At 41.6% G+C, this 27,934-nt stretch overlaps 8 protein-coding genes across 11 annotated transcripts; 4 read left to right on the forward strand and 4 right to left on the reverse strand.

Moving 5' to 3' along the window:
• LOC148297842 (uncharacterized) lies at positions 1-1,728 on the forward strand. The gene is made up of 2 exons (XM_088248605.1): positions 1-648; positions 766-1,728. The coding sequence occupies exons 1-2, from the start codon at positions 1-3 to the stop codon at positions 1,726-1,728; spliced, it is 1,611 nt and encodes a 536-aa protein (XP_088104731.1).
• A 6,985-nt stretch (positions 1,729-8,713) lies between these two features.
• Positions 8,714-9,899, forward strand: LOC110751423 (casparian strip membrane protein 1-like). The gene is made up of 3 exons (XM_021951895.2): positions 8,714-9,104; positions 9,205-9,328; positions 9,415-9,899. The coding sequence occupies exons 1-3, from the start codon at positions 8,872-8,874 to the stop codon at positions 9,628-9,630; spliced, it is 573 nt and encodes a 190-aa protein (XP_021807587.1). The 5' UTR covers positions 8,714-8,871; the 3' UTR covers positions 9,631-9,899.
• Positions 9,900-10,230: 331 nt separating this feature from the next.
• PNSL2 (PsbQ-like 2) lies at positions 10,231-11,269 on the reverse strand. Its single transcript, XM_021951736.2, has 2 exons — positions 10,714-11,269; positions 10,231-10,620 (listed from the first exon to the last, which is right to left on the reverse strand). The coding sequence occupies exons 1-2, from the start codon at positions 11,215-11,217 to the stop codon at positions 10,522-10,524; spliced, it is 603 nt and encodes a 200-aa protein (XP_021807428.1). The 5' UTR covers positions 11,218-11,269; the 3' UTR covers positions 10,231-10,521.
• A 291-nt stretch (positions 11,270-11,560) lies between these two features.
• On the forward strand, positions 11,561-13,045 carry LOC110751335 (2-hydroxy-palmitic acid dioxygenase mpo1). Its single transcript, XM_021951787.2, has 4 exons — positions 11,561-12,216; positions 12,428-12,490; positions 12,587-12,658; positions 12,746-13,045. The coding sequence occupies exons 1-4, from the start codon at positions 11,869-11,871 to the stop codon at positions 12,860-12,862; spliced, it is 600 nt and encodes a 199-aa protein (XP_021807479.1). The 5' UTR covers positions 11,561-11,868; the 3' UTR covers positions 12,863-13,045.
• CYP704B1 (cytochrome P450, family 704, subfamily B, polypeptide 1) lies at positions 12,944-15,316 on the reverse strand. Its single transcript, XM_021951784.2, has 6 exons — positions 14,889-15,316; positions 14,577-14,789; positions 14,200-14,496; positions 13,706-14,092; positions 13,436-13,636; positions 12,944-13,347 (listed from the first exon to the last, which is right to left on the reverse strand). Exons 1-6 carry the CDS (start codon positions 15,216-15,218, stop codon positions 13,171-13,173), a joined length of 1,605 nt encoding a protein of 534 aa, XP_021807476.1. The 5' UTR covers positions 15,219-15,316; the 3' UTR covers positions 12,944-13,170.
• Positions 15,317-16,290: 974 nt separating this feature from the next.
• On the reverse strand, positions 16,291-17,663 carry NAP (NAC-like, activated by AP3/PI). Its single transcript, XM_021951786.2, has 3 exons — positions 17,363-17,663; positions 16,955-17,235; positions 16,291-16,834 (listed from the first exon to the last, which is right to left on the reverse strand). Exons 1-3 carry the CDS (start codon positions 17,526-17,528, stop codon positions 16,415-16,417), a joined length of 867 nt encoding a protein of 288 aa, XP_021807478.1. The 5' UTR covers positions 17,529-17,663; the 3' UTR covers positions 16,291-16,414.
• Positions 17,664-21,549: 3,886 nt separating this feature from the next.
• SEC15A (exocyst complex component sec15A) lies at positions 21,550-25,297 on the forward strand. Of its 4 annotated transcripts, none has more exons than XM_088246642.1 (2): positions 21,550-21,812; positions 22,775-25,297. In XM_088246642.1, exon 2 carries the CDS (start codon positions 22,791-22,793, stop codon positions 25,158-25,160), a length of 2,370 nt encoding a protein of 789 aa, XP_088102768.1. In that variant the 5' UTR covers positions 21,550-21,812; positions 22,775-22,790; the 3' UTR covers positions 25,161-25,297. The 4 variants fall into 4 exon arrangements, with proteins under 4 accessions (XP_088102768.1, XP_021807475.1, XP_021807474.1 ...); XM_021951783.2 differs by having other exon boundaries at positions 21,550-21,808; XM_021951782.2 differs by having other exon boundaries at positions 21,551-21,812; positions 22,787-25,297.
• A 148-nt stretch (positions 25,298-25,445) lies between these two features.
• On the reverse strand, positions 25,446-26,611 carry LOC110751332 (uncharacterized). Its single transcript, XM_021951785.2, has one exon. The coding sequence runs from the start codon at positions 26,529-26,531 to the stop codon at positions 25,584-25,586; it is 948 nt and encodes a 315-aa protein (XP_021807477.1). The 5' UTR covers positions 26,532-26,611; the 3' UTR covers positions 25,446-25,583.
• Positions 26,612-27,934: the final 1,323 nt, after the last annotated feature.

Here is a 27,934-nt window from a genome sequence, read left to right on the forward strand (position 1 = left end):
ATGACCGACTCCAAAGTCTCCAACTTAATGGAAGCACGGAGGAGGCCCTGCGCAAGGAAATTGATCTCGCCATTTACCGAGGAAGTGGAACGAGCTCCGCCGCCAAAGCGGTTCACAACGCCATCCATCACTCCGTTCAAAGGAGACTCTGACCCTGAGAGCCATTTGAGGCACTTCAAGAGCACCATGATCCTGTACAAGGCAGACGGCGCCCTGATGTGCAAAGTGTTCGCGATGACTTTACGAGGAGCAGCTCAAGACTGGTTCCACACTCTACCGTCCGGGTCGATAGGCAACTTCAAGGAGTTCGCCCTCATCTTCACAAAGGAGTACACCTCCTACAAGACGGTCAGAAAGCATGCAGACCACTTGTTCAACCTGCACAAGAAACCAGACGAGTCTCTTCGAGACTACCTCAGACGATTCAAGGCTGAGAAGGCGAACATCATAGGATGCAATGACCAAGTTGCATCCTCAGCTTTCAAAAAAGGCTTGCCAACCGAACACGAGCTATATCGTGAGCTGGCCATAACTCCAAGCCAAACCTTGGCAGAGGTCTTCGCGACGGCAGAGCGCTACGCACTTTGGGACGACGATCGTATTGCAGCGAAGAAAGCCAGCAAGCCAGCTGATCACCCAACAAGGCAGGCGAGCTAAAAGGGCAACAAGTTCGAGAACAAAGCCCGAGAGAAGCGCAGATCGCGGCCCCAAGAGGGAGGCTCGGAAACAGGAACCTTCACTGAGTTCACTATCCCGATCCACCAGATCCTGGCACAAGTGAAGAACAAACCGTGGGTGAGAAGACCACCACCTATGAGGGGAGATCCCTCTATGAGGGACACCAATAAATACTGTGCATTCCACGGGGAACACGGTCATTACACAAACAACTGCAACGCCCGGAAAAGGCATCTTGAGGAGCTGGTCAGAGACGGCCATTGTACGGAATTCGTTGCAAAGAAGGTCATCCAGCAGATCGAGGATCGTGATGCGGTTGCCAAGGAACCTCCCCAAAAGGTCATACGGATCAACATCATTCTAGCTGACTCCCAGGAGTCCGAGCTGACCACCAAGGAGCGTAAGAGAAAGATCGCGCAGGTGACTTATGTCTCCCAAGTCACAACGGGCGTACCAGTCATTGCAGATACACCCATCATCGGCTTTCAGAAGAAGGACTTGATCGGGCTTGATCTGCTGCACAATGACGCCCTAGTAATCTGCATCCAAATTGAACAAGTTGTGATCGAGCGAGTTCACGTGGACGAGGGCTGCGCAGCCAATATCCTGCAACTATCGGTTATCCAACAGATGGGATTGGAGCCCAAGATTAGCAAACTTGCCAAATCACTCATCGGCTTCAATGGGGCCACGTCAATCACTGTTGGGACAATTGACCTAGACGTCCACTCACCACCAGTGGTCTGCTCGCAAACCTTCATGGTCATCGACGAGGTCTCTCCCTACAACGGGATTTTGGGCCGACCATGGATCAGCAAGATCGAAGCCATCACATCTGCTCTACACCAGAAGATCCGCTACCCCATCCTTGGAGGCGATATCGGGCAGATCAACAGTGATCAAGCCATGGCAAGAAGATGCACAGCCCAAGGGCTCAAGAAGAGCAAACAACTGCAGTTCACACCAGTAATGCAGGCTACTGACGAGGCAGGAAACACTCCCAGCAGACAAGCAAGCCCGAACGGGAAGGAAGTTGCTACCTCAAAATAGCAATTAAGGAGCCAGGATCAAGGCGAGGGAATCCGCCCGGAAGACTCCCCTGAAAAGGGTTGGAAGCCTGAGGATGACGTTGAGTTAGTACCCCATGATCCTGGCCTGCCAGACAAAGAAGCGCAGATCGGCTCGCGCCAGAATCCAAACAAGGAGGATCGAGATGAGGGAATCCGCTCGGAAGACTCCCTTGAACAGGGTTGGAAGCCTGAGGAAGACGTTGAGTTAGTACCCCTCGATCCTGACCAGCCAGACAAAAAGCTCGGATTGGCTCGCGCCTAAGCCTAGACGAGAAGGTGGAGCTGACCACCTTCCTCCAAAAGAACAAAGACATGTTCGTATGGTCGCCATCTGACATGCCTGGCATCGACCCGAACATCATCTGCCACCGACTCCATGTCAACCCTGCCAGCAAACCCGTGGTGCAGAAGAGACGCAACTTCGCTCCCGAGCGAGTTGCGATCATCGAAGCCGAGATCGATAAGCTTCTAGCTGCCGGCTTCATTGAAGAGGTCTCCTACTCAAAATGGCTGGCCAACGTTGTACTGGTGGCAAAGCAGAAAAAGGGCAAATGGAGAGTTTGTGTCGACTACACCGACCTCAACAAAGCTTGCCCAAAAGACAACTTCCCATTGCCGAGAATTGATCAGCTCGTGGATTCAACTTCCGGCAATCAGCTGCTCAGCTTCATGGACACCTACTCCGGCTATAATCAAATCCTAATGTACGAAGATGACAAGGCGAAGACCTCTTTCATCATAGAAAGAGGGACGTACTGCTACAAGGTCATGCCTTTTGGGCTGAAGAACGCCGGAGCAACCTACCAAAGGCTCGTGAATAAAATTTTCAAGGAGCAGATCGGCAAGACCATGGAAGTCTACGTGGATGACATGCTGGTCAAAGCCCCTAAGCGAGCAGACCACATCAAGAACCTCACTGAGGCGTTCAGCCTGCTCCGCCAGTATCGCATGAAGTTGAATCCAAGTAAGTGCACGTTCGGTGTATCGTCCGGTCGATTCCTGGGATACCTAGTAACTCAACGAGGTATCGAGGCGCACCCACGCCAAATCAAGGCCATTCTCGAGATGAAGTCACCTTCAACAGTAAAGGAAATACAAAGTCTGACGGGCAGAGCAGCGGCCCTCAACCGATTCCTCTCGAGATCCACCGACAAGTGCAGACCATTCTTCAAGGCTTTAAAGAAGGGGCAAAGAGATAAATGGGACGAGGAGTGCGAAGAAGCTTTCCAGAATTTGAAGACTTACCTCACTTCACCTCCCCTGCTCTCGAAGCCAGTTCCTGGTGAAGACTTGTTCGTGTACCTGGCGGTGTCCAACTCAGCCGTCAGCTCAGCTCTCATCCGAGAAGAACTGGGGGCCCAACATCCGGTATTCTACACGTCAAAAGCCCTTCTCGATGCTGAGACTCGCTACCCAAAATTGGAGAAGCTCATTTTGGCCCTTGTAGTTTCCGCGAGAAAGCTGCGACCCTACTACCAAGCTCATCGAGTCATCGTCATGACCGACTTTCCTTTGAGGTCAATCCTGCACAACCCTGACGCGTCTCAACGACTCATGAAGTGGGCTATAGAGATAAGCCAATACGACCTCCTCTACCGGCCGAAGACTGCAATAAAAGCCCAAGCTTTGGCAGACTTTGTCGCAGAATTCACGCCATCGGCTGAAGAAGAGAAGCTGGTCAGCAAAAAGAAGGAAAGTTCGAGAGCAGACAAGACCTCCGATGAACCTGACCAACCCAGAGACATGTGGCAGTTGCGCGTAGATGGAGCGTCGAACCAAAAAGGAGCTGGGGCAGGTGTCGTCATCATCACTCCGGATGGAACCCTGTTGGAGCAAGCTATCACGCTTGGCTTCCCAGCCTCAAACAACGAGGCAGAATACGAGGCATTGCTCGCTGGCTTGCGCTTGGCAAAGGAGCTGTCAATCAAGAAGCTGGCCATTTACTCAGATTCCCAGCTGATCACAAATCAAGCCTCAGGAGAATACATGGCGAAGCACCCAAGGATGATCTTGTACCTTGACAAAGTCCAAGAGCTGTTGAAGGCTTTTCCTACCTTCACCATCCAACAAGTGCCTCGAGCAGAGAACGCACACGCAGACGCACTGGCGAGCTTAGGATCAGCGCTTGATACCCAGTTCAGGCGCTCTATCCCGGTCGAGCACCTTGACCAGCCAAGCATAGAAGAGGCAGAACAGCCAAATTTGATGCAGATCGACGAGGATCCTAGCTGGCAAGACCCCATCATTGACTACCTGGTTAACGAAAACTTACCCAAGGACAAGTCCGAGGCTCGGAAAATCAAACAGAAGGCTGCGAGGTACTACATGAAAGGTGACATGGTTGTTCGCAGATCATACTCCGGCCCTCACCTTACTTGCATCAAGTACCCGCAGACGCTCGAGGTTCTTTGCAAAATACACGACGGTGAATGTGGAAATCACGCTGGGGGCAGATTGTTTGCCCAGAAGGCTTTCAGCATAGGCTACTTCTGGCCTACCATGCGCCAAGACTCCACGGAGTATGCTCAAAGATGTGATCGGTGCCAACGATATAAGTCGATCCCTGGCTTGCCAGCTGAGGAATACCATCCGCAAAACAGTCCATGGCCTTTCATGCAATGGGCCATCGACTTGGTGGGACCTATGCCGACATCACCTGCCAACAAGGAGATGATGATCGTCGCCGCGGATTACTTCACCAAATGGATCGAGGCCGAGGCTTTATCCTCTACCAAGGAAGCTGATGTCAAACGATTTATCTGGAAGAACATCATCTGCCGGTTCGGATGCCCGCAGTCGATAGTCACTGACAATGGTACACAGTTCCTGGGCAGGCAGATCACTGTGTTCCTTGCGAAGTATGACATCAAACAGTACGTGTCAACCCCCAGATACCCGCAAGGCAATGGCCAAGCAGAAGCATCCAACAGGATCGTGCTGGACTGCTTGAAGAAAAGACTGGAAGGCGCAGAAGGAAAATGGGTCGACAAGTTTCCAGGAGTCCTGTGGGCTTATCGCACAACCAAAAGGAGATCAACCGGCTAGACACCATTCTCTCTAGCCTATGGGACAGAAGCAATCACCCCCCCACACATCACAGTCCCTTCCATGAGCATTGAGGTGGGCAGTCTTGACCAAAACTGCAAGCAGATGAAAGTCAACCTTGATCTGCTCGAAGAAGAACGAGAAATGGCCATTGTTCGAGTTGCAACTTACCAACAGTAGCTCACATCTTACTACAACAAGAAGGCCATTGTTCGAGCTTCCCAATAGCAGTTGGCATCTTACTACAACAAGAAGGCCATTGTTCGAGTTGCAGCTGACCAGCTCAACTCCAAGCAGGCGACGAGCCTCCATTACCTCCACTGAAGGCAAGCTACTTCTCGAGTACAAATTTCATGGAGCTTTTTTCAAGCGCTATGTCCCCGACATATGCCCACAGGCGACAAGCCTTACCTCCACTGAAGGCAAGCTACTTCTCGAGTACAAACTTCATGGAGCCTTTTTCGAGCGCTATGTCCCCGACATACGCACACAGGCTACAAGCCTTATCTCCACTGAAGGCAAGCTACTTTCGAGTACAAACTTCATGGAGCCCCTTTTTCAAGCGCTATGTTCCCGACATACGCACACAGGCTACAAGCCTTATCTCCATTGCAGACAAGCTGCTCCTCGAAGCACGAACTCAATGGAACCTCCATTGCAGACAAGCTGCTCACCGAAGCACGAACTCAATGGAGCATTTTTTGAGTGTTATGTCCCCGACATACGCTCGCAGGCGACAAGCCCCACCTCCATTGCAGACAAGTTGCTCCTCGAAGCACGAACTCAATGGAACCTCCATTGCAGACAAGCTGCTCCTCGAAGCACGAACTCAATGGAGCATTTTTTGAGTGTTATGTCCCCGACATACGCTCGCAGGCGACAAGCCCCACCTCCATTGCAGACAAGCTGCTCCTCGAAGCACGAACTCAATGGAACAACATTTTTTGAGTATTATGTCCCCGACATATGCTCGCAGGCGACAAGCCTCACCTCCATTGCAGACAAGCTGCTCCTCGAAGCACGAACTCAATGGAGCATTTTTTGAGTATTATGTCCCCGAAATATGCTCGCAGGCGACAAGCCCCGCCTCCATTGCAGACAAGCTGCTCCTCGAAGCACGAACTCAATGGAACCTCCATTGCAGACAAGCTGCTCCTCGAAGCACGAACTCAATGGAGCACTTTTCGAGTGTTATGTCACCAACATACACTCGCAGGTGACAAGCCCCACCTCCATTGCAGACAAGCTGCTCCTCGAAGCACGAACTCAATGGAGCCTTTTTCAAGCGCTATGTCCCCGACATGCACACACAGGCTACAAGCCTTACCTCCATTGTAGGCAAGCTACTTCTCAAGTACAAACTCAATGGAGTCTCTTTCAAGCGCTATGTCTCCGGACATACACTTACAAGATACAATGAGAATTGAAGTTTGAAAGACAACTGAAAATTCCATTACAAAGCTGCCAACCAGCCAAGTTCAACAAGAAATGAGCCTGATTATGCTCAACCGACATCATCTGCTCAGCAGCCCAGCTGCCTCCTCCTCCGCATCTGCCCTAATCTCATCAGCCGCTCCACCTTTGGTGTCGTCTTCCTGCATTGCAGCTTCATCAGCTACCTGCTCTTCAATTGCTTCTACATCCACAGCATTGAACTGCTCACTTTGAGCAGGGGGCAAGTCAGGATAGAGCTGTTCACCATCTTCATGTTCGAGAGGGCAACAAGGAGGAGCACCGTTCTTGCCGTCCAAGTATCCCAGCTTGTATGCATTAGCAGCAATTTCATGCTTGGATGCCTCCGTGGCTTCAACATGAGTGTCAAACTTGACCAGCAGAGCTCTCACGGACTCCCGGATCGGTAGTTTGCGCAACTGAAGGACTTTTTGCTCGAGCAGACGACTTTTTATCTCTCTTGGCTACAACTTGCAACATTGAGTCAGCTCCGCGCTTGACTGTTCGTGGCTTTGCAGACGAGTCGTGACTGCTGAACAGAGGCACAGTCTTCTCAGTTTGATCCCCGGATCAGTGCAAGCAACCCAAACCTTGCTTCTATGCAGCCTCTTTATAAGGCAGATCACTGGTTTTGGGTAGTTCAACCGGAGACTTGAGCAGAATATCCCGAACCTCCTGTATGCTACTGACATGCTTACTATTCACACTGACGAGGCGCTTGATCATAGAAAACGAGGCAGGATTAACTTCCATAAGGACCTTCTCAGCAGACGAGACCCTCCTTGAGGAAGACTTGCTCATGGCAGAAGAAGGTCTCGGCTGCTTTGGCTGTGGAGACGTATTCCTTGATCGTGAGACTGCGACTTCATCGTGGGCAGATCTACAGCTAGACTGCCCAAGCCAAAGTCCAATTGGCAAGTCAAATACCTCCTCAACGCAAGAGCCCAAATCCAAGAAGGAAGCCCAGTTACAGCTGGACAGCCCAACAGATAATTCACATCTCCTACATGCCACCACGTGCCATGCAGAAGCTGGGGGGCATTTGTGGGAACCGAATTAAATCACCCTAGGTCAAATAATTCCTTCCATTTGGGGATTATTTGACCTAATTGGGAGTTACTCAATTTAATTGGGAGTTACCCAATTAAATTAGCAATTACCTAATTAAAATGGGGATTGATTTGATTCCTACCCTAATTAGGGATTTGATTTAAATCAGATAAATCAAATCCCTAATTAATCAAATCTCGCCTAATCGGGGAGGAATAATTCCTTTCCATCTACGGAATTATTCCTCTGAAACCCTAGCCTCCGAGGCTCCTATAAATACCTAGCTACACACAAGGGTTAAGGTACGTCTAAATTCCTACTGAAACTCTGCAAAAATGATCCTTCACAAACCCTAGCCACCATCTTCTTTCTCTCTCTCTCACACAAGGCTCCGGCCTCTACACACGGCTACGGCCACCCGGTTTTCCTTGAAACACCCATCCTAACTTAGGCATCGGAGGGCCTTTGGCCAACACCCCCCGGGTGTGGTCCTTTTACTCCGATCTGTTTTGCAGGGAGAGAGAGGTGCGAAGAAGATGAAGGAATCTTTAGGCGAATATTCCCGTGGGAGGAAATTTGCTCCCACAATGTACATGGCAGTAAGTTTTCTCATTTTTGCTTCTATAAAATCCCAACTTTCTCATTTGTGATTTTTTGCAAGTACTTTCTGACAAAATGATCCCATGTTTTTTCTTTTTCATTTTTTGTTCAAATCCCATGTTTTTTGTTGATTATGTGGCATTTTCATGGTGTTTGTTATATAGATGATGGTCAATTTTTATTTTTTTTCCCCAATTATAAAGATTTGTGAAGTAGTGCAGGTCCAAAACAGCAAACAAATTTCTACAAGTCAAGATTTCACAAAGCAGGAAGTCCTCTATAAAGATTTGCTGCTTCTTCCTCCCTTTTGAGCCAAGAGGTAAGGTTTTCAGGTCCATTTGGTTAGGCCATGGAGCAGTTTGCATATATTCATGAGAAATTTGGACTTGCTGTCATTGCCAAGTTGCTTTGGGCCTAATTGCGCCTTATTCTTGACTTACATTTTCAACCTAAAAGACAACATATTACATATGTTTAAAGCCACCAAACCCACTAAAACTGTGACAGCATTTTCCACAAGCATTTCAGATCATGACTTCACTTGGCAGTGAATCATATACCTGATTGGCCAATTTCCTATGACCCTAGCATGTCACCAAGAGAAATTTAGTAGCACAAAATTTGCACAAAGCCTTGTCCTATGTCATGGCATTATCTGTTCATTGTTGGAGTTGGCAGAAGGCTCTTTGTTCAGAATTAAATATACAGCAAGTGAGAGCCGGTGGGATTGCCTTTGTCACTAAACTCCAGCTTTACCAGTGAGATATCATCATTTAGCCTATCACAGGCTTACATATGGCATGGCTCAGGAGAAGCATACATACACAAGGCAAGGCATTGAAACCCAACATACAAATTACTATAAATGCATGCCTTCCCCTGTATCTATCTCCACAGCAATATCATCACTCTACCAAGTACACAGTACAATTTCAAAACTCCCTATACTTTCAAAGAGAAAAACTAACTAAGAAAAATGAAGGTAGGAGGAGCAGTTGATGCTACTGATAAAGAAGCCTCAAAACCAATCCCAATCCCAAAAGTAAGGGTGAGCAGAGTGCTCTCTGTTCTAGACTTCACTCTGCGGGTAGCTGCAGCCCTTGGAACATTGGCAAGTGCCATAGCTATGGGAACCAGCCAGGAAACACTTCCCTTCGCCGCGCAGTTTGTTCGATTCAGGGCTCGTTACAAGGATCTTCCCACGTTAATGTAAAAATCTTTAATCTTTGCAAAAATGATTGAACTACTATTTTCTTTTCCTCATGAGAAAAAGGCTAAAACTTCGTAAATGTGCTTTCATGTCACACAGGTTTTTTGTGATGGCCAACTCAATTGTATGTGTCTACCTTGTGCTTTCTCTTCCTTTATCCTTTGTCCATATCATCTGGACTGCAGCAAAAAACAGCAGGATCGTCTTGATCATCTCTGACACGGTAATATATGCTACCTTAGCTGCCTATTCAGTCAAATATATATTCTCTGCCAAATTCTCAATTATATATACTTGAATTTTGTGAAGGTGATGATGGGGCTTGTAACTGCTGGAGCTTCAGCAGCAACAGCCATAGTGTACCTGGCACATTATGGCAACTCCAGCACCAACTGGTTTGCATTTTGCCGGCAATTCAACAGCTTCTGCGGGCGCATTTCTGGATCTCTTATCGGCTCCTTTGTTGCCATAACTGTACTTGTACTCCTAATCATCATGCAATCTGTGGCAATCTGTCGACGCTGATGTGTTGCAAGGAACTGCTGGTTGGTATTAATGTCATCTTTTCGTGTGAAAACATTACATGGGTTTGTAAGTGTGTGATATGAAAAAATTTGCTCCTAGTATCTTTCATTTACACAACATAAATTGTACGTTCTGTATATTTATTTAAAGCAAATCTGCAATATCTTGTTACATTTTTCTTTTGCCATACTGCAAAACCAACATTTGTCGCAATGAATTTATGCATAGGTGTGTTTATGGATGACAATATTGATTTGTATGCACCTAAACATAATTAAAGAGAATGAGTGTGATACAATAAAATGCCATGGTTTATACTTGTTCTGTTATTTCACCCTGAAACTTCTTAATCTGCATAGGCATAGGGTATGCATGGTATTTACCAATTACAGTATTCCTATTTGGGCATATACTTGTAGGATATTTACTGTTTTTCTTTCAGTTAGATCTCATATACCTTCCCATCTGTGATAGAGATTTGGCAACATATATTCTAGTATCCTTCATTAAAATTGAGATGTTTGCATTTTTTTTAGTCGAATTAGAGATGTTTGCTTATGCATTGGCAATTCAGCTACTACAATTGAAGAAAAACACAAATTAGAGTAATTGGTAAACTTGTCATATACATTCATTTACTGATCATACACTTGTAGGTATTTTGCATCTTCAATCTGCCAAGATGATAAGGCACAGGTTGTCTGTGGCTGAGGTTTTCTAGTAGTGGCATTACCGTAATCTTAATGAATTTAGATCACAAAATCTCCTAAGATTGCAAGAGCTCTAAACGAACCATGCGCTTTTATATTTACCCAAATATATTTGGTCTCAATCCAAAGCATTGAAAATTGCAATCATGTAGCTCCAAATAAAAACATCCAACACCTCGTACTAGGCCAACAACGCCACCAGATCATCTATTGATTTCAATGTCTTCTCGTAGTATAGGTACGATTCATACACCTTCGGCGTTCGAACATAATAATCAAACTGCAATACAAACGTAATCACATTCTAATCAGATTTTAAAAGATCACCAATATATAAATGCACACACAATATACTTTAGAGTAACAAATCTACCTCTGTCATGTTATTCACCAACTCATTGGCCGTCTTAACATACTCTTGACGGCGAACATCCGGCACCAGAGTCGCAGCATTTTTCAGATCCTGAGAAAGATAGGCCGACTTTAGGCGAATGTAAAATATGACATACCTCCAAGCCATGGCCTCCAACATGTCCCTAATGCTGTGCAGCCCTTCAGCTGTTTGCTTAATTCTAGCCACTGCATCTTCTGGAGACAATCCGGGCTCGAAAAAACGTTCCCTTATAAACGAACGAGTGCCCCAATTCTCGGCTAGTCCAAGTGGGGTGGCAATGCCATGTTGGTGAACCCCAAGTGCCAAGGAAGTGCCTAAAAATGTTGTCACAACTTTTCTTCGACTTGTGGCATTGTTTTCTTCTTCTTCTGCTCCTGGAAGTGAGGCTTTGATGGCTGGGAGTGAGATTTTGCAGAGGTAGTTTTGGGGTTTGGTGATTTGGGCATGGAGGAAGGTTGTGGTGGTGTTGGTGAAGCTGCTCATGGCTTCTGGTTAAATGTAGACAAATTCCAATATTTCATACAAGTACGGTGGTTTTTGTGGATTCTTGGGCAGGTTTTTGTGGCTGACCATGTTGCCCGTTAATCCAACATGGACCTCACTTTTCGCCACGTGGCATTCATTATCTTGATTTTGGGTGAGTGAGGGAGAAGTTTAGGTGGGCTCCACCCACATCCAAAAGGCCAAAAAAGGATAAAGAAAGAGGCCCAAACCATGAGGATTGAGGATGGCTTGAGTTGAGACATTGGGTCATTTTTAGCAAACAATATTAAGCCCAAATTCTTTTTCATAATAAATTAACAATTTGTCTGTGACCCTTTATTTGTTTGTTTTTTCTTTCTGGGTCAAATTCGTTCGGCTGGTGGAGATTGAGTCTTTGGTTTTCTTGGTATTGTCTGATCATAAATAAATTCAAGGGTTCTTCTGTGAACAAGCTAACTAGACGAGGATTCATTAAATTGGCGGGTGAGCGTCAGTTGTTAGTGGTTGCGTTCGAAGAAGGAAAGTTTACTTTTTTGTGGTTGACGAACGATCCAATAAAAACGACCACCTCCCTTTCTTTCCTCCTTGAACCCGTCAAATTTTCCCGAGAAAATTCAAAAGAAAATTACCTAATTTTCTTGGGGATTCTCAATGGGGAAGACTGGATTGTTCGATCTTGAAAAGCACTTTGCTTTCTATGGAGCTTACCACAGCAACCCAATCAACATAGCGATACACATGCTCTTCGTTTGGCCAATCCTCTTCACGATTCTTCTTATCCTCTACTTCACGCCCTCGTTATTCAGTTTTGGGTTTCCGCTGTTTTGGAGCCATGTTGTTCTGGTTTTCAACATCGGCCTCTTGTTGACTTTAATCTATTCGGTGTTTTACGTCTGTTTGGATGCGAAAGCTGGCTCCTTGGCTGCTCTGCTTTGTGTTATTTGCTGGTTTGCTAGCTGTTTCCTTGCAACCCAATTGGGATTTTCCATCTCTTGGAAGGTAATTTCTAGAGTTATTCTTAGTTTCTGTCCAAAGATTTGATCTGGGTTTCGTTTATTTTGTGAAATTATATACTTTTTTTGAACTTTTTCTTTAAAGTTCAGTCATTTGAGTGAGTGAGTTTTTAGCTGTAAATGATATTGGTGTTATTTGTATGTTTAGACGTTAGAGGTTCATTTTAGGTCATCTAACATTAACAACTTATTTTCAGGTTGTTGTGGTGGCTCAGATTGTGTGTTGGACTGGACAGTTTATTGGCCATGGGGTTTTTGAGGTATTAAATCTTTTATTTCTAACTCTGTCTGTGACTTCATGTCCTTTTTGTCTTCATACTCTTTAGATTTTATGTCCTGATTGTAATCTGCTGCAGAAACGGGCACCAGCTTTGTTGGACAACCTTGCACAAGCCTTTCTAATGGCTCCCTTCTTTGTTCTGTTAGAGGTAATTTTGATGGATTTTTAACTTCTTGTTAGTTTGATTTTTTACTGACTTGACAATCATGATTTCTGTGTTTTCTTATTGCTTCAGGCTCTGCAAAGCTTCTTCGGTTATGAGCCATACCCAGGGTTTCATGCAATAGTTCAAGCAAGGGTTGATGCTGAAATCAATGAATGGCAAGAGAAGAAGAAGAGATTGATCTCTTAGTCTGTGTAACTGAATTTAGGTTTCAGTGATGTTAATTACTTTTACTGTATTTTACGGGAATGGTAGAAACAATGCCAAAGCTTTATTCTGGTATATAGTATACGTGCTGTGGCTTATAAGCTTTGAAATAAATGTACCCCCTGAACTTTTGAGAATGCCATGTGTGGGAAACTATTTCTGTCATTTCTGACTTCATGCATGTAGTTCAAATAAGCTTCAGAATATAAGAACTTATGGAACAAAACACTTAATTTTGCTTTTAATTATCTTTGACACAAGTTGACATCCTGGCCTCTACAAGCATCTCATTAACGTCTGGCTACGGTAAGCTTCAAGCCATGCGCCATTGATAGAATTGTCATCATCCGGTACTCAACTGGATGACCAGGGACCAAAGTGAATTTGTAAAATCTGCACAGAATGGCCAGTGCCATCTTCATTTGGAGGTATGCAGAGTCCTTCCCTAGGCATATTCTTGGCCCTGCCTGCAAATAAGAAGTGATCAAGTGTTTATGTTACTGACCTCTAACTTTTGCATGGATATACGGTTAAAAGATCGCTCGGTAAACTCACCTGGAATGCGGTGAACTTAAACGGCGACGCATTTTGGAAGAAACCATCTTTCAGCCATCTCTCAGGCTTGAATGAAGCTGCATCAGGTCCCCAATTGTACTCCATCCTACCCATTGAGTAGGGAACATAAGTCACCATCCCGCCTGCTTTGACTTTAGTTCCATCTGGTAGAACATCATCCTCCAAGATTCCTTTGGGGTCCTAGAGCCATATACATTACTTATAGCAAACAGCATTGACATCTATCTTTCAATTGGGGAAAATGCATACCTGAGGGACTGCAGGGTACAAACGAAGCGTCTCGGTGATAACTGCGTGCAGATAATACAGCCTCCCCAGTGAATCATAATTCAAAAGTCCTGCAAATTGTATTACTCTTTGATTGAATGATTCAAGGTCCTCTGTGTCATACTGGAGCAACGAAACCTTCTCTTCTCTTGCTCGATCTTCTTCCAAGGTTTTGAGCTCCAAATATAGCTTCTCAGCTACATGGGAATGGGACATTATCATATAAATGGCCCAGGAGAGAGTAGTTGCTGTTGTGTCCCGGCCAGCTATTACGAAGTTGAGGACAACATCTCTGAGGCTTTTGTCAGTTAACTTGCTTTCTGGGTCTTCGCCTAACTCAATGAATCTTGACAGTAAATCATGCTTCATCTGATCAAGAAATTGATTTCTTAGCTAATAAATCTGTTTCCTTGAGACTTCAACTACAGTGAAAAAATTTAGCAGTAAGTCCCACAAAAAGTTATTGTTTATGTTACCTTGTTATTTTCGCTATTCTGGACAGCTTCCTTGATCTCTGCTTTCCTTCTTCGAATAACAGAGTATGTAAAATCATCAATGATTTTAATGCTTTTGTCAAGTAAAGCTTCTGACCCCACATTTAAATATCTCTTTATTCTCCACAATGGATCAATGAACCGAAGTGTCACAATAATGTTTGCAGTGTCAAAGGCCTTGGCAAAGTGATTATCTGGTAGATTGGGAGCCAGAGTTCCAATTTCTACACCAAATCCCACCTTACATATCGAGTCCAAAGTCATCCTCATCAGCAGTTCCTGCACAAAATATTATATTCAGAGCTCCATTTATAGAAAAAATAACCAAGTGCAGAGACTATAATGAAATATTTTCCCACCTGCATGTCTACTTGTTGGCCTTCAAATGCTTGACTCAGAATGGCATGGAGTTTGAGACTGTAATCTCTGAAGACTACAGTGCTGAAATCCCTCAAATTCTTGGATGCAAATTCAAAGCTTGCAGTCTTTCTCTGTTTCCTCCAAAGCTCTCCATCAGCATTAAAGATCCCATCTCCAAGCAGGACTTCCATGTACGAATGATACACTTCACCCTTCAATCAATAAAATGTGTATAGTGGGAGATTAACAAGAAATTAAAGAAAAACTAAGGACCAATTAATGTAACTAATCTCATAAATATATCAGATCACCTTTGGGTAATTGGCAAAGTTGGTCTTAAGGACATGTTCAACATTTGCAGGATCTGCAATGTAAGTATAGGTTGTGAATGGCATTGGGACCACGACGGAGTTCGATTTGGAGAGGTACTTGACAAGCCAATCGTGCATCCTGTCATAGTTCATCAACTGTTCAATTGCAGCCCCTACTAGAGGCCATGTTTTGGGTCCTTTTTTGTTCCTCTGGCTCCATCTATGGACTATTATCCATGACAAAACCATGCAGACGAGCATGAAAAACCCCTTGCTGTATTCATCCTGGGAGGACAAACCTAATAACACATTGCTTTCTTGATGTTCCATTTCAGATGAAAAATCAGGGCAAGAAAGAGTGAGTAATTAACTGCTTGACAGGCCTGGGATTGATTAGTTATAAATTAGTATAGCAATGGCTTAGTTAAGTGGTTGAGACTTGGGTTGTTAACAATCTTTGTATGCTCTGAAGTTGATAAGGATTTTTAAAAGATTATTAAAAAAAAGTTCATCTCTTTTGTGCCCTTAACCTAATTCTTTCTAAACTTTTTTTTTTTTTTGGGTTAATACTGTGAAGACCTTGCAGTTTTATTTTATTTTATTTATTTATCAAATCACTTTATCGTCTTATTTAATTGCAATTTTTTTTTTGGGTTATAGTGGGAGGAAAGAAAGGGAAATGGGAGGGCCACGACTATTGTGGTAGGGCCCGCTCGACTTTAATTGCAAATTTAGATAAAACAGACATTGCGAAATTGTGGAAAGATAATTTTGTGGGATCTTTTAGTGGAAAAGATCATCGTCCATGTGACTTGTTCAATTTAAATGAAGGTTGCCCAGTCAGACTTATAAACTAAAATAGGATTTTGTCAAGGACATAAATATCAAATCAGGGTCTGAAATGTCATCCCTTCATCAACACTTTCAGTTTCAACCCATGCATGCGTGACAGCTAGTCCTCTGTACGTCATCAAAACAAAATTGCTTTCCACGCTGCTTCTTTGACCAACCTCATTACATTAGATGCTACTTTCTTTTCTTCTTTTAGGATAAGGAACTGTTACAAGGAACCTGTTTGAAAAAACATAAAGGAATATATTATTTTCATTATCTTGCTTACTATAATATCTAATCAAAATAAAATAATTGTCTTAAATTTAAGAAAAGGCCAAAGTCTTAAATTTGTGATTCATTCTTGAATATATATTTTGTATAGTTAAGGAAGAACGCAAAATTTATTTATTTATTTTCGTCATGACTAGGAGATTGGATCTGACCATAATAAATTTCATCATTCCTCAATCGATCGATCGCAATGGCAAATGAGCAAATAATGGGATTTTTGTCATACTTTAGATGTAAATAAACGACTGGTTTGAGAATATGGGTAAATTTAAATGTATTATAGGACTAATAACAGCTCAAATCCATTTCATAATTTGTTTAAGATTCAACTCTTCTCACAAACCCAATTTACAATTTTGTTTAAGAACATAATTTCCACCCTAACACCAAATTTGAATTCGTTAATTACGGTCCAAACCATTAAAGTTATACACCGGATTCGCAAACCATGGTTGGTTAGAAGGGCAACTCTGAGTCACTTGGAATTTGGCCGAGTCTGTTGTGCTTTGGTATGGCATTTCACCAAACTGAAACATTTGGGCATGACCAGCATTTCCTGCACTGGCCAAGTTGTTTTGGAAGTCATAGCTAGAATTCTCACTCAAAAGTTGGGAGATTGGGGCCAAGTAGTCCATGTCCAATAAACTAGTAATGGAACAAGTCCTTGGAAATTTCAACATCATTTGTTCCTCATGATCATTGGCAGCTGTTATCTCAATTTTGGGATCTGTAATTGGGTCTTCTTCTTCCACTTTTTGGTCCAAATAAGCTTTGCCCAGATGCCTCTTCTTATAGATTCTGCAGAGGACCCAATCATCCAACTAAGATACAACAAACACAACGCAACTGGTCAATTTGCAGCCAAAGGGTTTGATGAAATGCCTGAAACAAGTGTAATGTCACAAACTGGCAAGAAATTAACAATGACAAAGAGGGCTTACTCTCATGGACCCAAGTTTCTTGTTGGCTTGTTTTCTCGAGTCACTTAGACGATATTCATGCATAATCCAATCTGACTTAACCCCCTTTGGTGGCTTGCCCTGGTAAAACACAAGAGCTTTCTTCACCCCAACATACTTTGCCCCACTGTAAATTGCCTTGTCTGTGCCTGTGGCTTTCCAGTAACCTGAGACGGTGGCTCTGTTAGGTCTTACTCCATTTGGGTACTTCCTGTCCCTTGGGGTAAAGAAATACCATTCATGTTCTCCGAACTCTGCTTTCTCTGCATAACATAAACAAACACCATTAGGTTTAGGTTTAGCAATCAATCAAGAATAATTAAACTAATGCGTATGCATGCTAAGCAACACTTGTAATTAAGTTTAAAACATCTTAATTACAACACTAACCAGGCAACTGCCATGGATCAAACTTGTAAAGATCAACTTCTGGGATTATGGACACAGGGCATGGCCTTGAGGTGGCCTGGTTTTTGAGGTAAAACATGATGAGTTCCTCATCAGTTGGGTGGAATCTAAAACCAGGAGGAAGCTCAGAGCTGTGTTTGGCCTCCATGTTTAGGCTCTCAGAAAAACAAACAAGAAACAAAGACAAAAGCAAAGACAGAGAATGAAAACAATGTTTGGATAGTTTTGCTACTTCTAGTTTTTAGGCCATTAGCTCGAAAGGAAATGCAAGTGTTTGAAATGTTTGAACGGAGATGGCTGCTCAATTTATTGTTGATTGGTTTCGTCGTTTTGTGGACGTCACGTAGTTTTGATTGGTTAATACTTTGACTTTCGCTACCTCGTATGCGAATAGGTAAGCATACTCGCACAAGTAACCAAAAACTCTTTTGATGCTTGCCAGTGCCAATAATTTGGCTTTGGTCCAAGATTCCTTGCACTTGTCACAAACTTTATCCGGATAGCATTATTCAATGAGAATATCCGCAGGATAAATATATAATTGTCCACTTCTTCACACTACATATACCCAAAGAGGAATTCAACGAAAAAAAAATATCCTAAAAAGGAAATAGCTTCAACAACATTAATAAATGGTCTGAAATTTTCCAAGATAAAATTTTTAACATTTTGACCATAGTCTCTAACTTCAACTTCAATCTAATTGGATAGTAGGTGTGTATACAAAAAATTATATAAAATCAAAATGTGAAATGTGGGGGGTGCAAACCTTTTTCATAAAAATGCATGTTAAGACAATAGATCCTGAAAAATTAACAAGTATTTTATTATAAATAAAAGATTTGCACTTCGTGACCACAAAAAGTTAAATGTATAGGAAGTCAATTTTATAAAAATATATATATAATCAATAGTAAGTCAAGTATGTAGATGCGTATACATGACAATTCTATATATTTAATCTGGTCCGGTAATTTTCTAACACATACTAACTAAAACGACAATACACATGTGTTAAAAAAAATTAATTAATTTTTTTTATAAATATATACGTGATTGACCATACTTCCAAAGTTTAAGTATCAAGACAAAATCAAAAAAATACGTAGTTATATTTATTCAACATTATTCGGCATCCCATAAAATCCCAATAATTCGGAAATGGAAATTGAGTTAATTAAATGCAAAAAAAAAGAAAAAAAAAGATGGAGAGAGTAGGGAGGTTATATCCAGTCGAGGATGTGGCATTAGCAGCAGCTAGAATGAGTCTACAAGGTAGGCTAGGGTAGCTATCCATTCCCATTTAGCAAGATGACGCGTGTTCTTTCCGAAAAGGGTCGAATAGGATAAGCATAACATAACGATAAATATGTGGGCGGGGGGGTTTGCTTGTGGTGCTTATCCTACCACGTCACCAGTGGGCCCGCCGTTGGAGACCGCAGTAGAGTCGATTCACATTACCCGCCCTCCTCGATTCACATTCTTAAGCTAACCCAATATTTAAGTGTCACGTGTAACGGTGAGTATGGCCTGTGGGATTAACATCGAACCCACCATGTGGCAGGGATATTTGTTTGTTTGAGCTAATCTCATGAGAATTTCAACGAGATAAGAGGAATATTCTATCAATTGGCCCACTTTTGGTATCGGGCTTTTTTCCAAGACCATGCGTAGTGCTGGTAGGTGGCTTCTCTTCATTCATTGAGCCCTTAAATATAATTTTTTTAATGTCTAATTATCAATTGTTAAAGATAATCGTCATTTGTTGGGATTGTAATCCTCTATGTATTAGTTTTTTGTTTGTTGATAAACAAAGGATTAAGCGTTGATTTTTTTAATCTAATAGTAAGTAAACACACGTGTTATTCGTATCTGATTACGTGTATGAAATAAAGTGAGTATAACCGCTCACTTGTCGTCACAAAATAATAACTTAAAATTGATATTGCAGTCTAATTATGTCAACAGTAATTAAAATAGGTTATCGTAATAAACATATAATAATAGTTGTTAGGTTGATAAGGTAAGCTTGGAGTTGTGCATGGCATGTCAAGTGATCATGATGGATCATAATCCAACGGGTACTCCGCAGAGGAAGGAGAGTTAATTAAGAAGAGTTTCCTTAATTGCAAAATAATTAAGACTATCGTGATCATCTTCCTCCCTTGACAGGGGAAGTGATTGCTGATGAGCTAATTGTGGAGAGATAATGAGTGCTCATGTCAATTGTGATTTTGATATGCATGGCGGTATTTTTCCAAATGTAAACTGAGTCTTCGAGTAATAATAAATAAGAGATGATTGTCAAATAACACTATTTCAAAACTAATTAAAAACGATAATGAGTAATTTGAATAAGCTATTAATTTGTATAATTAGTCTTTCATTTAGGGTTTTTGGTTGGTAGCTAATGCCTAGTATGAGGCACGTCACATCCATTTGTATTTTATCTAGACTTTCCTCTTTGTTTTGTTTTTTATCTACTCAATTTTATTTTTTATTTATCAATAAAAGTGAGGTGATTCAAATTTTGAATCTCTTCCAATATTAAGAAAATAAATATCACTAAACTAATTAGTGGTTCGTAATCATTCACATAGTTGAGGTTTAAGTTTTTTTATTTTTATTTTTTATAAATAGGGTATATAGAGTTTAAGAAAATATTAAACTTTACGTGACGTACAAAACAAGTCGTGAACCACAATGCCCTAATAATTAGTGGTGTTGAATGTCAGCCTATGGCTATTATTATCAACTAAAGTCTAAACTACAACTAGGAAGTAATATGTAATGCCAACACAATCACAAAGTTATTGAGTCATTCACTTAGAGAAGGGACCCTAAACCCTAAATACATGCTCACGCATGTGTGACGCTATTGTAGACGACTAATTATAGTAATGACTAGAAGTTACTCAATGCTTACATGGACGGTTATCCCAAAGTAACACCATTCTCTTTATTCAACGGCATGTGACACTTGCACTGATTTAAATTTAGTCACTTGTATTATGAACACAAGGCAATACGTGTATGATATGTATTAACAACAGAAGATGGGCTACCCCCAAATTTCAACTTTACATGTAACTTTAGAATCATCAATTTGACCTGAAACGCCCACATAATTTGATTCAGGATCTTTTTTTTTTTTTCCAAGAGTGTACTTTCCTTTGATTAATAATAAATTCTGATTTCTCTTAAAAATAAATCATCATATAAAGAAAAATAAGTGAATTTTTTTATCTATATATATAAAGCAAAAGGCAGAGAATGGTGAAACATTCAAAATACCAGAAATCATCATTGGTTAATGTAAATATTAAGAATTAAAATTATTAATTAAATGAGGATAATATGGTAAATTCACACTTTTTCATATTAAAAAAATTTAAAATTAAAAGAAAAATTAGATAATGGATCCTCTTTTTATGGAACACAATTACCCATTATCTTTTTTAATTCTGAAATAAATTTTATTTAAAAAAAAAAAAAGCCTCACGCAGGCACGGAAGTGCGTGCGAAGAGGCTAGTTATTATTTAAGCAAATATAGGTTTAGTCAAGTTGGTTAGAGCTGATGTGCTCCCCACTATGCACATGAGTTTGAAACCCCTCTATATAATTTAGATTGGATTAAAGTAGAATATTATTTGTATAAAAAATTTTAAAAAAAGGAAAGGACTTGGAGGAATACCCCGTAATTAATTGAATTGTTATTGTTTACTCACTAGCATTTGGACCTCCACTCCACTCATGTGCATGTCAGTTTTGTTTTTTAATTTTATCATTATTTATAATAAAAAAATTATAAGACATGTAAAATTTACAATTAAATAGATTATTATTTAAGTATTTATATTTTAAAATGAAGCACTTGTGATTCCAAATTGCATCTTAAATTCTTCCCAAAAAAAAAGTACCTAAAAGAAGCAAACACTTCAATCCGGTGGCAAGTAAGGGTAAAGTAAAATGGCACTGTAGTCCTTGTAACTTTCCGAAATTTTCACTATGTATGTAAGGGTAAAGTAAACATTTCAATCCCGTGGAGAATTCAGATTTCAGAGATTGTGATGGGGCCTACAGAAGGGCGGGCCTACCTTCTCTTTTAATTCCAATAAGATGCCGAGTGCACGAAAAGTGCCATGGACGAAAGACACCGGAGCCCTACCTCACATAGGTAGCATCGCGAAGGATGTAAAAACTATGTTGTGGGAAATGGCAAATACCCATCTCGAAAGATTGTGTGCAGGAAAGCAGAATCCATTTGGAAATGGAAAATACAACAAATAAAGACAGAGAATAAACAGGAAAGGAAAAGAAAAGCAAAGGCTCTTCGATATAATTCTGTTGGTATATTTGCATTTTCCTCGTTAGATTTGGAGCCTCAAACAGGACAGAAAAGAGGAAGAAAATAAAAGCTTCTCTCTGTAAGTGAGTCTTTTTCGCAATCAAAGCTTTCACATTTTGTCGAAAATATATCTGGGTTTTTGCTTTTATGTTTGTCCTTCCATTTTTGAATTGCCTGGTAACACATTTGGTTGGACACCATATTCGTGTGCTGTGTGGTTTCAGCTAAGAGTTAAATTTGCTTCTTGTTATGTTTCTCAGTGATTTTTGTGACCGATAGACTTATTTGATATGAACCTATTTTCAGATACGCCCAGATTTCCATTTTGATCAAACTCTTCTTCTTCTTCTTTTCTGGGTTGTTCTTGATCCTGCTATCTAACTGATGTTTTTAATTTTTTTCCAACTTTTTAGGCTGGGAAGGAGTGAAGTAATATCAATTATTAGAGTGGTCTTAGAATCTTCTTCAACATACTAGGAAAAAGTTTCCATTTTTATTCGTTTTCTGTTGTCCTCATGTGGATTTCGCCTCCTTGTTATTTTGAGGGGAAAAAGAAAAATCAGAGTGAGGTAACAAAGACGTGTTGTGTTACTACGTTAGAAACCCAAATCCCCAATTCTCCCATTACACACCAGGCTACCAGAAAAGTGAGAGAAGAAGACACTATATATGTATATATATGAGAGAGAGAGAGAGAGAGAGAGAGAGAGGTTCTGAAATTGAAGAAGAAGAGGTGCTGATTATTTTGCTGGGCTAGTGAATGGGTAACTTAAGTAAGGTTGATTTGGCTGTAGGCAAATATTGTCATCCTTGGGAAACTCATTTAGATATTTTCTGAATAGGGGCATTCTAATCCCTTTAATCTGGTATATATGTTGCTTCAGATACTCATTTGGTTGGGGGTTATGAGAACTTTTTCCCCAGAATATCATGTTTTTGTTTTCTTTGCTTGATTAGGATGAGTAAGATATAGCTTTTCTTGTGTCTTCTGCTCAGCTTATTATATTTGTTTCATTTTATTCTTCTTGTATGATTTGATTGCAAGGTGTTTTTTCAGAATAATGGAGTCAAAAGTGAAGAGAAGAGTTGCTACAGAGAATGGGGATACTGCCGAGGACTTGGTCCTTGCTACATTGATTAGGAATGGAGATGACCTCGGTCCTATTGTCCGGCATGCATTTGAGATGGGGAGGCCAGAATCACTCCTTCACCAGCTCAAGCATGTTGTGAAAAAGAAGGAAGTCGAAATTGAGGAGCTCTGCAAGACTCATTATGAGGAATTCATTCTTGCAGTTGACGAGCTTCGTGGTGTGTTGGTTGATGCCGAAGAGCTAAAAGGCGAGCTCTCTAGTGATAATTTCAAGTTGCAAGAGGTTGGGAGTGCTTTATTGATTAAACTTGAGGAGCTTCTTGAATCTTATTCAATAAAAAAGAATGTGACTGAAGCTATCAAAGTGTCCAAGAACTGTGTACAAGTGTTGGAGCTCTGTGTCAAGTTTAATAAACACATATCTGAGGGCCAGTTTTACCCGGCATTGAAAACTTTGGATTTAATTGAGAAAAATTACTTGCAGAATATTCCTGTCAGGGCAGTTAGAATGATTGTAGAGAAGAGAATTCCGATAATTAAATTGCACATTGAGAAGAAAGTGACTAGTCAATTCAATGAATGGCTGGTCCACATAAGGAGTTCTGCAAAGGATATTGGACAAACGGCAATTGGTCATGCTGCATCTGCACGTCAGAGGGATGAGGAAATGCTCGAACGCCAAAGGAAAGCTGAGGAGCAGAATATTTCAGGGTTGGGAGATTTTGCATATACTTTAGATGTTGAAGAAATTGATGAAGAATCTATTTTGAAGGTTGACCTAACTCCTCTATACAGGGCATATCACATCCAAAGTTGCCTAGGAATCCAAGAGCAGTTTTGGGAATATTACTATAGAAATCGATTGTTGCAGCTTAATTCAGACTTGCAGATCTCTTCAGCACAGCCTTTTGTTGAATCCCATCAAATATTTTTGGCTCAAATTGCAGGATACTTCATAGTGGAGGATCGAGTTTTGAGGACAGCCGGGGGCCTACTGTTAGCTGAGCAAGTTGAAAAAATGTGGGATACAGCTATAGCTAAAATGAAATCTGTGCTAGAGGAACAATTCTCCCATATGAATTCTACGACCCATCTTCTCTTGGTGAAGGATTATGTCACTCTTCTTGGCTCTACTCTTAGACAATATGGGTATGAAGTGGGACCACTTCTTGAGACGCTTGACAAGAGCAGAGACAAATACCACGAACTTCTTTCGGAAGAGTGTCGTCAACAAATTGCAAATGTTATTGCCAGTGATACCTATGAACAGATGGTCTTGAAAAAGGACACTGACTACGAAAGTGTTGTCCTGTCATTCAATCTCCAGACATCAGATATTACACCAGCATTTCCGTACATTGCACCATTCTCCTCCACAGTACCTGATGCCTGCCGAATTGTCAGATCATTCATCAAAGGGTCTGTTGATTACTTGTCTCATGGGGTACATACTAATTTTTATGATGTTGTGAGGAAGTATTTGGACAAACTGTTGATAGATGTGTTAAATGAGGTGATACTTAATACAATTCAAAGTGGCAACATTGGTGTCTCTCAAGCCATGCAGATTGCTGCAAACATATCCGCACTTGAAAGAGCTTGTGACTTTTTCCTTCGTCATGCAGCCCAACTATGTGGGATCCCAATCCGGTCAGTTGAGAGGCCTCAAGCTTGCTTAACTGCTAAGGTGGTTCTAAAGACTTCAAGGGACGAAGCTTATCTTGCGTTGTTGAATTTGATGAACAACAAGTTGGATCAGTTCATGGCACTTACAGAAAATATCAGTTGGACTTTAGAGGAACCGCCTCAGAATGGGAATGATTATATAAATGAAGTTGTTATTTACCTCGATACTCTTATGTCGACAGCACAACAAATTTTACCTCTGGATGCTTTGTACAAGGTTGGGAATGGGGCTCTTGATCACATTTCTAACTCTATAGTGTCGGCTTTTCTTAGTGATAGTGTCAAGAGGTTCAATGCCAATGCAGTTATGGGTATCAACTATGATTTGAAGACGCTGGAGTCTTTTGCGGACGAGAAGTTTCACAGTACTGGCTTGAGCGAAATTTACAAAGAAGGTAGTTTTAGAGGTTGCTTGATAGAAGCACGACAATTGATAAACCTTTTGTTGAGCAGTCAGCCAGAGAACTTCATGAATCCTGTGATAAGGGAGAAAAACTACAATGCTTTGGACTACAAAAAGGTGTCTAGTATCTGCGAGAAGTTCAAGGATTCTACTGATGGGATTTTTGGGAGCCTTTCAAATAGGAATAACAAGCAAAGTGGTCGTAAGAAATCAATGGATATGCTTAAGAAAAGATTGAAGGACTTCAACTGAGGCTTGAAAAATCTTTCTGCATTCTGCACTAGAATTAGGAGCTTCTTTTTTCCCCTTGATTATTAATATAACTCTTCCTGTTGTTTTCCCTTGTTTCTTGCTTAGAATGAATGGGATTCTTTCATTTTTCCTGCAAATTTGTGTCCATACAATAAAGTTTCTGCCCAATGCTTATCCAAATCGATTGAAAGTGTTGTTTGTTTATATTTTCAACAAATATGTGCAATATTGCTGGGGAAGGAAATTGCAGCCTTGTTGTTGGTAATATGTTGTAGAGTCTTCATATCATTTGAAACAAAACAATGGAAGGGAATTCCACTAAAAACAGATACAACAACAGACGAGATGAAGCACAGACCTAAACCATAGGTAGCCTCTTAATTTGTTAAAGTCATCCTACCTAAACCCTAGACAAAAACGACATCAGGGAAACTTGCAACAGTCATCACCAAGATCAACCTCCTCACCACCGTCGTCTTCCTTGGCCTCGCAATACAATACAGTGATTGCCACTGTATAGAAGAAGATGACCATCATCTGCAAAATACTGATGACGGCAATGCCATGTAGCAGACACAGCGCCCCATTCTGCCACCCACTGGTTAGTGCCACCCACGCCCTTTCCAATCTCCAACCCAAAATCCCCAAAACCCCACTGTAAAACCCACAAATCAGCATCAACGAGAGCACAACCCCTCTGAGTTTCGTTCCCTCTACCAAACGCCAGCTTCGGCTCAAGGCAGTCAAACCCCAACACGCTTCCGCCACAACCACAACGGGGGCCATGCTCAACATCACTTGCACGTACAGAGCCACCGGCAACACAGCCGTTGCAGCCACCCCGTAGAAGGCGACAGTCAACTCAGGCGACCAGTCCTCCATCCTCCGCCCGCTCTGCAGCTCGACCACTCGACCCCCCATAAACAGCAGTATCCCAAACCATTTCACAACCAGCTGCAAAATCACAGCCGTAGCCAGCAGAAATAAAAAAGACCCGAAACCCGCTTCGATCGCCGACCTTAGCTTCACGGGTCGGCCGTGGAACCCATGAAATATGGTGTGGGTGATCGACCCGACTGCACAGACAGAGGAGATCAAGGCGAAGACCGTGAAGGCGATAGGTGTAAAGATATGAATGAGTGTGGAGGCGATGGTCGGTTGGCTTGGTTGAGGTGCAGAATTAGGAGCCCGGTCGCCGGGGGAGAATGGGTCGGTGAGGGAATCAAGCAGAAAAGGGTAGATGACGGTGGACAAGAAGACACCCAGGGGGAGAAGCAGGGCGGAGAGGTGTAAGAAGTGGGACGTGGGGGACCGCATTATGTTTGCAGATCTCTTGAGCACTGTGAAGAGCTTCACAGTTTGGCCTGCCATGGCTTCTTGGTTTGGGATTCAGAGAGATTTATTTCAAGGGTTTTGCAAAGATTCAAGAATGAAATTGGGGACGTAAGGTCGCGTCTTTTTACTAGTAGTGGCTACTTCTTTTTCGGAAATTCTCGGCTTTGTCCCTGGGTTGGATAATTTTTGTAAAAATGTCCTGTTTTTGAAATTATTGCTTAAATTCCCTACATAAGTATTACTTATTGCCAATTTCACCCCTGTTACTTTTCATTTGACTTTTTAGGGTAAAATATGTAAATTTAACGTTCAAATACAGCATTACATAGAGTTTTCCATATGTTCCATCGGGTGAAAGCAATCTGTGTTGTGACCACCTTACGATTTATGCTACCTTAACTGGGGTAACTAGTTTCCTTGCTGCCCAAACTACCCATACCCGCAACAACATTATGAGTTTGAACAATGATCAAACTACTTCCTCTGTCTGGTCACCCCTATTTGGAAATACCATCAAAGTAAACGTGCATGTTGCATAGAGCCCGAGAAACGGCAAGGCCGGACTTTGAATTATAATTAGAGACTCCCGATGCAAGTTCATCATCGCAAAGATAGTTCAAATCACCACAAGTTCTGCTTTGGAAGTCGAGGCTCTTGCACTTCTATGGGGAAGCATGTTTGCTCGGGAGAGGGGGAAAAGACATGTAATTCTAGAATTGGATTTAGGGTTTGTGACTCAATGCTTAAATGGTAATATTGCCAAAGGGGCTTGGACGTTGTATCCCATCGTGAGAAAGTTCAAGGAGCAACTTTTCAACTTTTTTAATTGTCATTGTTCTTGGATTCCTCGTTCAACGAATGAAGTGGCCAATCTTTTGGCAACGCTAGCAAAGGAAAAGATGCGCACGGAAGTGTGGGTCATAGACCCCTATCTTTTCTGACCCATGTTTTGAACAAAGATGGTCTTCCTTGCCCTCTGTATTTAGCTCCATATTTCCAGCTGGAAGGAATGGACATGTGTTAGGCTCTGCCTATGTCTCTGCTCATGTAACTCCTTTAGCTGTTTTATCTTTAACACCAACAGTGTTTTGCTTTTTTGCCCCTGTTAAATTTGGTTGGTTTTTAACCTTGAGTACTATTCTGTTTCCCTTTGTGGCTGGGCCCTCATGATTTGTAGCTTTGTAGCAGTTTCTTTGTCGTCTATTGAATGCAACACTTCAGTTAAAAAAAAAGATGTAATTTTGATATATTTTTTTGTATTAATTCATTTGTATGGTAAATTTATGTGTGTGTGTTAGGTTTATTTTATTTTTTCAAACAAATGGAACTAAAAATTTAAATTTTTTGATAAGGTATGATTTTATTTTATGCTAGCTATACATAGAGAAATGAAAAAAAGAAAAAGAAAAAGGAATTATTAAAAAAAACAAAAAACAAAA

Source organism: Prunus avium, chromosome 1, assembly GCF_965620075.1.
Source record: "Prunus avium chromosome 1, drPruAviu1.hap1.1, whole genome shotgun sequence".
NCBI classification, from domain to species: Eukaryota; Viridiplantae; Streptophyta; class Magnoliopsida; order Rosales; family Rosaceae; genus Prunus; species Prunus avium.